This window comes from Trachypithecus francoisi, unplaced genomic scaffold (genome assembly GCF_009764315.1).
Source record: "Trachypithecus francoisi isolate TF-2019V2 unplaced genomic scaffold, Tfra_2.0 Lachesis_group17, whole genome shotgun sequence".
Classification (NCBI taxonomy): domain Eukaryota; kingdom Metazoa; phylum Chordata; class Mammalia; order Primates; family Cercopithecidae; genus Trachypithecus; species Trachypithecus francoisi.
The window spans coordinates 53,701,441-53,712,927 of NW_022681462.1; the positions used below are offsets into that span (position 1 = coordinate 53,701,441).

General features: G+C 38.7%; 1 protein-coding gene across 9 annotated transcripts in view; it reads left to right on the top strand.

The window, feature by feature from the left end:
* ASB3 (ankyrin repeat and SOCS box containing 3) overlaps positions 1-7,905 on the top strand; it is a 122,332-nt gene extending 114,427 nt beyond the window's left edge. For all 9 annotated transcript variants that reach the window (XM_033175719.1, XM_033175720.1, XM_033175718.1 and 6 more), the window contains one exon: positions 7,222-7,905. In XM_033175719.1, coding sequence (XP_033031610.1) covers positions 7,222-7,409 — 188 coding nt within the window. In that variant the 3' untranslated portion in view covers positions 7,410-7,905. The remainder of the gene's footprint in view (positions 1-7,221) is intronic.
* The last annotated feature ends 3,582 nt before the right edge of the window (positions 7,906-11,487 follow it).

Sequence of the window (11,487 nt, forward strand, 5' to 3'; positions counted from 1 at the left end):
AAAAAAATGATAGATCTGTATAGGGCACTTACTATAAATGGGACTTGCAGGACTGGAAATTGCTCTGGGTGATATCAGTGAGTGAGTGGAGAGTGAATGTGAAGGCCTCAGACATTACTCTATGCTACTATATACTTTAACGCCATATACTTAGGCCACACTAAATTTGTAAAAAAATTAATTGATGTTATGACACCTGTGACATCACTAGATAATAGGAATTTTTCAGCTCCATTATAATCTTGTGGGGCCACCATCGTATATGTGGTCCGTTGTTTACTAAAACATCCTTATGCAGCACATGGCTGTATTGGCAACAGTAATGGCTTATTTAACAGAATGATGTGTTTTGGAAAAGCTATGTAAGAATGACCATTGATGGAGTGGTGGCTGCTTTTCTCCAAATGTAAGGTAATGGAGATAACATGAAATGAGTTTGCTGCATCATTCATAGGCTAGTACAGGAAAAGAGCTGAATCATTTGAATCCAGAATTGCACAAAGTAGTGTCGTTGTGGATAGTTTTTTAAAACATGACCTTTAAAATATATTAGGGTCTTTGCAGTACTTTATAATGAGGTGGGAATGACCATAATTATTGTTTATACATCCAAAGTTTTGCTTATTATCTGTGATACAATATATAAAAGAACCCTTAAATTCAAAGATAAATTATGTGCTTTTACAAAAATACAGCTTTTCCAGTTTTCTTGGGCCTTTTCTTTCTTGGCGATAAATAACTGTCAGTACTTTGCAACCTACCACATATTTTGTAAAAATTCTGTTGATTTAGGGAAGAGATGGCATTTTAACTAAGTGAGAAGGTAACTGCCTTCTGAAAGGAACTCCCCTCCATGCCCCCCAACACAAGTTAAAACCAAGCCCTGAAAGAAACTTTTGCTATGTGGAGATGATTTTGAAAATAGGTACTAGGAAATACTTTTATTGTTATCTGATTTTCTTGTGAGTAGTAGTATATATCACCTGGAAAAACTCTTACATTGACATCTTTAAAACACTTGGAAATAGTTCCCCTCTGTTTTGAATTGCGTTTAGTAAAAATGCAAAACTTTCTAATTAGCTTATAAGCTGATTGATATCAGGAAAAAATAGAAATTTACCAGATGAATTTTGACAATAACTTTTTCATAATTGCTAGATAGGCTAGAATAGAATCCTGATTTAGTTCAGCTAAGCCATAATGTACTTCTCCCATTTAGATGTTTTTTCAGCTACATCCATGTATCAGAATAAACTGGGCTTAGAACCAACTTTTGGAATTGCTAGATCACTAAGAATTAAATTAATAAATCCTAGTCAAGCACCATGTTCTTGTTAAAATATTAATATTTAAAGGAGTCTTATACCTTTAGTTAAAAATGAAATTATTTAAAATATTTCATATTGGCTTATCTTAATTTTATTTTATAGTACAAATAATGTTTGGTTAGTAGTATACATATAATTTATATGTAAAACATATACATTGGGTTCTGTGCTCAGAGACTTTGCTAATTTAGTGTGTAATCAAAACATTTGGAGATCAGTAGATTCTGTGGTGCCTAGGATTTGTGTGGTATTTTACTTCATAAAACGCTTTTGCAAATGTGTTCCAACTTGAACCTCATCAACAGTCTTTTGATGCAGGGAAGTGTCATGATGCCCATTTTGTAGATGAGGCATTATTCTCATTTTATGGAGAGGAAACTGAAAGTCTGAATATTTAGGTGACTTGCCCAAGGTCACACAGCTAGTTAATAGTGGCGCGTCAGCGCCAGCACAGGTGTTATTACTAGATGATGCTTTTCCATCGAATCCATTCATTGCCTCTATATTGGTCATTCTTCTATCCTGCTCATTGCTGTTGTTTTGACTTCATGTCCTAATCTAGTACTTATTTTTCAGAGTCCTCAGGTAGTCGTTTTTTGTGTGTTTTCTCTAGCGGTTTTAGTTATAGTCAGTGAGAGAGAGACAACACAAGTAAATTAAGAAAAATTGGGAACAAAAGGATGGAAGCCAACCAGAAAGACAATATATTAATGATGAAAATAAAAATGGTAGTAGACGACTCAGAAGTCAGATAAATACATTTGATGTGCAAAACATTTCAAAGGAACCAGAGAAATGTAATTCAGGAAGATAGGTCATTTGAACATTGGCCTGAGGGCAGGCTAGAGATGAATGTAAAAAATACAGTGGGTGTGTATGATATAGATATAGTTTTGTGCTATAGTAAAGTTGGCATTTATGAACATAATGAATTAAGAATTGCGATGTTTAATTTGATCATTGTGTCTGCTTTTGATTTTAACAAAACTTTATATAACAACATGTAGTCTTCTATTTTGATTGTTCTGCCAGTACATATAACAAAATGAACAAAATAGAGGAATTCTGTATAGGAATTAAAAGTTAAGTGTTACTTGTCTGCTAATAGATGTATAGATAAACTAAGTTTAACGTACTGAATAAAAATGATTGGGTCAGAAAAGTGACTTAAAAGTGTAGCATGGTTTCAGATACCATTTTCTAGGTTACAGTCACTGCCATAATCCAAAAACATGGAGTTTTATTTAAAACTAAATAAACTAAATACGGTTTTAATAGGTTTTCATGAAAGTAAGTTTTACCTACAGCTTCTGTGGCCTTTTTGTATTATAAATTCAAGGCATGACTTGATCTTCTAGCCTAGTGGCAACACGTCTGGAAATACTATGCGTCACTAAAACTTTCAAAGGGATTTTGTACGCTTTGAAATATTGCATATATGGTTATAAAATTCTCGTAGTATTTACTGGCATAGTAAACTAAAATGGCACTGACAGGCATATTATTGTCTGTGTTAACAATGTACACATGAAAGACTCCCTCAGTTCAGCTGAACATAGTTCTTACCTCTAATTGTTCATTAGGCCAGTGATCTGTTGTGCTCTTAGAAGGAAAACCAAAATGGTGCAATTGAAAGTTGAACCAATACCTGAAGTAGCTATACTTTTCCTTTTTTATTGTTAAATGGAAAGATATTCTGAAATGTGTGATAATTTCAGTGGTTTAGAAGATGTTGGAGAATTGTATTGAGCTTGTCACAGTTTAAAGAACCCTGGACTGGGATTCAAATCATTTAGATCTAGTTAACAACAGCTGTGTTGTGATGTGCACCATCTCAGTGGGCAAGTCACTTAAGTTTCTCCTAACAAACGCCAAACTGGTCTAGTGTGGCTTGATCACTCATGGTTAAGCTTCTACACACATAATTAGCATAAACAAATGATTTATTAAGCTTTAAAGATAGACCTCCAGTGATGTAGTCATGTAACCTAGACAAGCTGGTCAGCGCTACATGAAGTGTTAGGGCATGTGGAGGAACTCTTCCCAGTCAGCCCATAGAATTTTAAGCCAGTGTAGTCTGTCTACTCTGAGAAGCTGGAGCATCATTAAGGATCCCTTATCTCCAAGTGAGCAGCTCTCCTCCGGGTTGCACAGCCGTCCTTTATCTTTCTTCTGGGTGTGTAGTAAGTATTCATGTTCCTAAGAATGAAGAGATTCAATTTAACAGATGCCTATTAAACTCTTAACTGAATATAAGTAGAAATTGTCTTCACCAACTTCACTTTAAAAACACACACTGGATTAACCAGTCTTGTCATGTTCTCTTTCATTTCCATCTGACTGTGTCTATTGGCATGCTCTGTGTTTGCAGCTGGCCAGCTACACTCTAGAATGCCAGTGTTCCTACCAGCAGAGGTGTGTGCTTACCAAACAGCAGTTATGTTTATTTCTGAAACTTTTTATTACATTGTGCATATTATTGTATGTTGAGACCAGCTTGGTCAGGGAGACCCTAACCCGACGGCGCTAGAGGAATCAAGGACACACACACAGAAATATAGAGGTGTGAAGTGGGAAATCAGGGGTCTCATAGCCTTCAGAGCTGAGAGCCTTGAACAGAGATTTACTCACGTATTTATTAACAGCAAGCCAATCATTAGCATTGTTTCTGTAGATATTCGATTAACTACAAGTATCCCTTATGGGAAACGAAGGGATGGGCCAGATTAAAGGAATAGTTTGGGCTAGTTATCTGCAGGAGGAGCATGTCCTTAAGGCACAGATCGCTCATGCTGTTTTTTGTGGCTTAAGAACACCTTTAAGAGGTTTTCCGCCCTGGGCGGGCCAGGTGTTCCTTGCCCTCATCCCTGTAAACCCACACCTTCCAGCTTGGGTGTTAGGACCATGATGAACATGTCACAGTGCTGCAGAGATTTTGTTTATGGCCAGTTTTGGGGCCAGTTTATGGCCAGATTTTGGGGGGCCTGCTCCCAACAATTGTAGTTGAATAATTCCAGATTGCACAAGCTAATGAATTGTGAGTGTGAAAAGAGAATGATTGTTTCTGTTAAGGCAAAGTAGAATCCTTTAAAAAGACTTGATAAAGATAAGCACAGAACAGAAATAGATATTGAATGAAGGCCGAGACGGGCGGATCACGAGGTCAGGAGATCGAGACCATCCTGGCTGACACTGTGAAACCCCGTCTCTACTAAAAAATACAAAAAACTAGCCGGGCGAGGTGGTGGGCGCCTGTAGTCCCAGCTACTCGGGAGGCTGAGGCAGGAGAATGGCGTGAACCCGGGAGGCGGAGCTTGCAGTGAGCTGAGATCCGGCCACTGCACTCCAGCCCCGGTGACAGAGCGAGACTCCGTCTCAAAAAAAAAAGATATTGAATTAGATGTGGCTACAACAACTGAAAGCAGAAATGCCTGTGAAAATATGGAAGGATTATGCACTCACCTTGTTTTATACATACCTTTAAATCCATGCTGTACCTTAAAGAAAGTGAAACTGTGTCCTTATTTATATAGTGGTGAGTAAAAAATACATAAATAAACTGCAAGCCTAAGATGTTACATTCTAGATGTGGTTCATGTATCCATTTTAAATTAGAATGTTTAAAGTATGTATGGTGTTTTGGTCACCTGCTTTAAGGTGAGTTTCTATTAACTGACCAATTATTGTTCATGATCCTCCTAAGAAGGCTTCCTTATACTTGATAGTTGAACATAGTCAATCTACTTAAACCTTTGGAAAACCGTGGTGTTTGCAGCTTGGGTGTGCTTTCCATATGTATTCCTGCTACTTCCTCCAGTTGCCCCTTTACCTGTGTATTCCCGTCTTTCATGTGCGAACCATCATTTCTCCTTTAAGTTTATAGAAAAGGGTCAAATTTAAGTAAGATATGGATAGGAAAAATATTGGAAATAAATGTGCTATATACTGTAGATACTGTAATCTTATTATTTTATAATAGGGAATCTATGACTCATGGTTTAAGAAAATGCCCAGCTTAGACTCAGGTTTTATGTACAAAATTGATAACTTTTGCTTTCTTATTTGGCATTTTAAAACACCAGTTTGAGTGATTTCTTTAATTCTGAATAAACTAAACCTAAACTAGTAAACCAAAACGATGATAAGTTAACTTCTGTGGCTTGGAAGATACTGAAGATGTTAGAGAATTAATTTGTCTCAAGCCCTTTGGGTATTAGAGTTTAAAGAACCCTAGACCTGGAATCAGACTAGCTGGTCTGGTATCAGCTGTGCTCTTGATAGTACTTGTCTTTGATGCTCAGATCCTGGTCTGTTAATCATTGTTACATTTCACAGGGATTTATAAAAGATTTCTTGAACTAACAAAAGGCTTTAGGTCCGATTCATATAAAAGCAGACATTAACTTCTTTATTTAACACTTTTCATCTTGGAAAATGAAACTGCTATCATATGGTTTTTTTTTTTTTTTTTGAGACGCATTTTGCTCTTGTTGCCCAGGCTGGAGTGCAATGGTGTGATCTCGGCTCACTGCAACCTCCGCCTTCCAGGTTCAAGTGATTCTTTTGCCTCAGCCTCCCTAGTAGTTGCTATTACAGGCGTGTGCCACCACGCCAAGCTAATTTTGTATTTTTAGTAGAGACGGTGTTTCACCATGTTGATCAGGCTAGTTTTGAACTCCTGACATCAGGTGATCTGCCCACCTCAGCCTCCCAAAATACTGGGATTACAGGCGTGAGCCATCACGCCTGGCCTACCCAAAGTGTTAGGATTACAGGCGTGAGCCAACATGCCTGGCCTATCATACAGTTCTTTTTTTTTTTTTTTGAGACGGAGTCTTGCTCTGTCACCCAGGCTGGAGTGCAGTGGCCGGATCTCAGCTCACTGCAAGCTCCGCCTCCCGGGTTCACGCCGTTCTCCTGCCTCAGCCTCCGGAGTAGCTGGGACTACAGGCGCCCGCCACCTCGCCTGGCTAATTTTTTTGTATTTTTAGTAGAGATGGGGTTTCACCGTGTTAGCCAGGATGGTCTCGATCTCCTGACCTCGTGATCCGCCCGTCTCGGCCTCCCAAAGTGCTGGGATTACAGGCTTGAGCCACCGCGCCCGGCTCATACAGTTCTTAATTATGTGCACGTGGATTGTCCTTTAATTGGTAATTAGCTTTTGGCTGCATTGCCTTGCAGATAAACACACACACACACACACACACACACGCTATGGGTTCAGTTAGATCTGAGTTTGAATCCTGGCTCTGCTTCTTACTAGCTCTGGGACTTTGGAAAGTTGTTTTTTTAAATCTCTACAATAGCCTGATAATATATACCTCATGAATTTAATGAAGATAAAAAGAAAGTTTGAGTGAAGTACTTGGGCTTATGACATAGAAGGCACTCAGTAAATACTTCCCTTTCTCTCAGAGCCAATTAAAAATTTTCATTCTGTGTTATGGATAAAAAGGAAAACTTGCAAGCTGTACATCTATTCACTTGATGTGATAGGTCTGGAAACCATTTGTAATGAAATAGATTAAGAGAAAGGTAGCATTTGCTACTGTGAGCTTCTACCATTTCTAAAGTTGGTTCATCCATTTCTTAAGTGCAGTTATTGACAGATCTTTAGAATTTGGGCATTTAGTGTTTGCGGCCCTGGATACTGACTTTAAATGTGTGGCCAACAACCGAAGGGAGAGGAGCCAGTTGAAGGCTGTAGAAAAGAAGAAATAAGGTTTATTGTGGTCATACTGACTCAAAGTAGTCTTCTTTCAAAGTAATTCTAAGCAATATATCACTTTTATTACAAAGAGTTGGGAAAAAGAAAAAAAATGAATTTCCCTTAATGCACTATTACATCTTTCTGTTTAAAAAAAGTTTCACCTTGCTTTTTTTGTTTCTCCAGCCACTATTCCATCCCTGACCCATCTTTGTCGTTTGGAAATTCGGTCTAGTCTAAAATCGGAACGTCTACGGTCTGACAGTTATATTAGTGAGTTGCCACTTCCCAGAAGCCTACATAATTATTTGCTCTACGAAGATGTTCTGAGGATGTATGAGGTTCCGGAACTGGCAGCTATTCAAGATGGATAAATCAGTGAAACTACTTAACACAGCTCATTTTTTTCTCTGAAAAACCATCGAGACAAAAGAGCCATGGAGTACAAGTTTTTATGATTTTATAGTCAAAAAATGATTATTGTTTGTGAGATAGGTTAGGATTTGGGGGGCTAGTAGTTTAATGTGAATGTTTATGTTTACAACTAGCCTTCCCAGTTTAAAGAAAAAAAAAAGTAAACCTCACTTATATTACTTTATTGCAGCTTCATCACCAGTACATTATATGCTGTAATATTTATTTACCTGACCATTTTCTGCTTTATTTTGCTAATAAACTGTGATATTGCTTCTAGTGCTAAACATGGCATATTTCCACCTATGATTCATGTTTACCTGGTGCTAGGAGCTCAGAATGGAATGCATAAAGCTTCACTGGAAGTGTATACAACTGTGGTGTAGAATCTGTTGTTGTTATTATTTTACTTAGACTTGAAGATGTCTTATGTTTATTAAAGAACACGTTTTCCTATTTTATCGCAGTTCATTTCATCTCCTAATTAAATCGCTTTTTTTTTTTTTTTTTTTGAGATGGAGTCTTGCTTTGTCACCCAGACTGGAATGCAGTGGCACAATCTCGGCTCACTGCAACCTCTGACCCAGGGTAATTCCGTCACTTTTATGAAGAATTGATACTCATTGCCTTTTCACATGTAAACTCACAGGAAAAAATTATTTTAAAAGAATATAGAAAATCAACCATATTGCTGGGTTTTCCCTTCCAGTTTCTTTTTATTGTTTGACGAAAACAAAATCAACAACAATCAACCCACCCAATTCTAATCTGCAAAGGCAAGAACAGCCCTAAACTTAAAGACATGCTCAGTTGGGAAAAAAAATTGGTTTCAGTTTTGAGATAAATGAGCATGTTAGCACAATTAGGACTTTAATCAGGAGACTGAGAGGGGCATGTCTGTGGCACCATCTATTTATTTATTTTTTTTTTATTATACTTTAAGTTCTAGGGTACATGTGCATAACGTGCAGGTTTGTTACATATGTATACTTGTGCCATGTTGGTGTGCTGCGCCCATCAACTTGTCAGCACCCATCAATTCGTCATTTATATCAGGTATAACTCCCAATCCAATCCCTCCCCCCTGCCCCCTCCCCATGATAGGCCCCGATGTGTGATGTTCCCCTTCCCGAGTCCAAGTGATCTCATTGTTCAGTTCCCACCTGTGAGTGAGAACATGCGGTGTTTGGTTTTCTGTTCTTGTGATAGTTTGGTAAGAATGATGGTTTCCAGCTGCATCCATGTCCCTACAAAGGACGCAAACTCATCCTTTTTGATGGCTGCATAATATTCCATGGTGTATATGTGCCACATTTTCTTAATCCAGTCTGTCACAGATGGACATTTGGGTTGATTCCAAGTCTTTGCTATTGTGAATAGTGCCGCAATAAACATACGTGTGCATGTGTCTTTAGAGCAGCATGATTTATAATCCTTTGGGTATATACCCAGTAGTGGGATGGCTGGGTCATATGGTACATCTAGTTCTAGATCCTTGAGGAATCGCCATACTGTTTTCCATAATGGTTGAACTAGTTTACAATCCCACCAACAGTGTAAAAGTGTTCCTATTTCTCCACATCCTCTCCAACACCTGTTGTTTCCTGACTTTTTAATGATTGTGTGGGACCATCTTTAAAGAAAGAAAGGGGTTGGGCATGGTGACTCCCGCCTGTAATCCCAGCACTTTGGGAGGCCAAGGCGGGCGGATCATGAGGTCAGGAGATTGAGACCATCCTGGCTAACATGGTGAAACCCCGTCTCTATTAAAAATACAAAAATATTATCCAGGCATGGTGGTGGGCGCCTGTAGTACCAGCTACTCTGGAGGTTGAGGCAGGAGAATGGCTTGAACCTGGGAGGCGGAGCTTGCAGTGAGCTGAGATCGCACCACTGCACTCTAGCCTGGCAGAGAGAGAGAGAGAGAGAGAGAGAGAAAGAAGGAAAGGAAAGGAAAGGAAGGAAAAGAAAGGGAAAGGAAAGGAAGGGAGGGGAGGGGAGAAGGAAGGGGGGAGGGAGGGAGAGAGGAAGGAAGGAGAGGAAGGAAGGAAGGGAGGGAGGGAAAAAAAAGTAGATATTACTGAGTTAGTTAGTATATTTATATATAAAGTTCAGGCTCCATTCAGCTCCAGAATCATTGAGCAGCTTTGTTCCTATGAAGCAGTAATAGCAGGTTCTATTAATATTATGGTGTTTTCCCTTCTTATTATCTAGATAAGCTGTCAAACAGTCCATGAAATAAAGACCTCAGAATCCTAGGTTAATGAGGAGCCACCTCATGGGTTTTTACAATTGCTTGATCTAAATTTAGAGTCAGGAAGAACTAAACACTGGATCAAGTGAGCCGTGCTAACAGGCTATAGAGACTGACCTTGAGAAAAAGGTTATGAGAGCATTACTGTCACAGTAGACTACCAGAGATGAGGTCCAAGGAGGCAAAGTCTTCTGTCCTATTGGGATCCTGTGGCTTAAAATAGATGAGAGTGGGTCAGCCATGCCCGTTTGTGATAGGCCTTTGGTGTTAGGCAAAAGCAGTGATGAAGGTGGACCAAACAAGGATGACATTGCTAAGACCCAAAGGTATGACTGAACTGTTACCTCAGACTAGAACTACCTGTGGGGTGGAGATAAGAGTTTGAATGTGGGTGTACAGGCAGAAATAAGTTTGCCTTTAGAAAACCAGGTGGAAATTCTGATAATTTCATAAAGAATTTCCAAAACTGTGTATATCGTGTAGTCTTTTTTAAATGTCATAAATCTTTATTTTCCAAAACCTAAGTCTCTGATTTGTAAGATAGCACCCAGCTTTTTCTTGGGGAAAAATGTATGTAGAATGTTTAAGGTTTTTTAAAATTTCTAATTTTTTAAAATTTCCATAGGATACTGGGGAACAGGTGACATTTGGTTACATGACTAAGTTCTTTAGCGGTGATTTTTAAGATTTTGGTGCACCCGTCACCCAGGCAGTGTACACTGTACCCAGTGTGTAGTCTTTTATCCCTCACCCTCCTCTCACCCTTTTCCCTGAGTCCCCAAAGTCCACTGTATTATTCTTACACCTTTGCATCCTCATAGCTTAGCTTCCACTCATGAGTGAGAACGTACGATGTTTGATTTTCCATTTCTCAGTTACTTCACTTAGAATAATGGTCTCCAATTCCATCTAGGTTGCTGCAAATGTAATTATTTCGCTCTTTTTTTTTTTTTTTTTTTAACAATCTTTCCATTCTTTTTTTAAATTATACTTTAAATTCTGGGGTACATGTGCAGAACATGCAGGTTTGTTACATATGTATACATGTGCCATGGTGGTGTGCTGTACCCATCAACTCATCATCTACATTAGGTATTTCTCCTAATGCTATCCCTCCCCCTTCCCCCCATCCCCTGACAGGCCCCGGTGTGTGATGTTCCCCTCCCTGTGTCCACGTATTCTCATTGTTCAACTCCCACTTATGAGTGAGAACATGCGGTGTTTGGTTTTCTGTTCTTGTGTTAGTTTGCTGAGAATGATGGTTTCCAGCTTCATCCATGTCCCTGCAAATGACATGAACTCATCCTTTTTTATGGGTGCATAGTATTCCATGGTATATATGTGTCACATTTTCTTTATCTAGTCTATCATTGATGGGCATTTGGGTTGGTTCCGAGTCTTTGCTATTGTGAACAGTGCCACAACAAACATACGTGTACATGTGTCTTTATAGTAGCATGATTTATAATACTTTGGGTATATACCCTGTAATGGGATTGCTGGGTCAAATGGTATTTCTGGTTCTAGATCCTTGAGGAATTGCTACACTGTCTTCCACAATAGTTGAGCTAAGTTACACTCCCACCAAGAATGTAAAAGTGTTCCTATTTCTCCACATCCTCTTCAGCATCTGTTATTTCCTGACTTTTTAATGATTGCTATTCTAACTGGCATGAGATGGTATTTCATTGTGGTTTTGATTTGCATTTCTCTAATGACCAGTGATGATGAACATTTTTTCATATGTTTGTTGGCTGCATAAATGTCTTCTTTTGTGAAGTGTC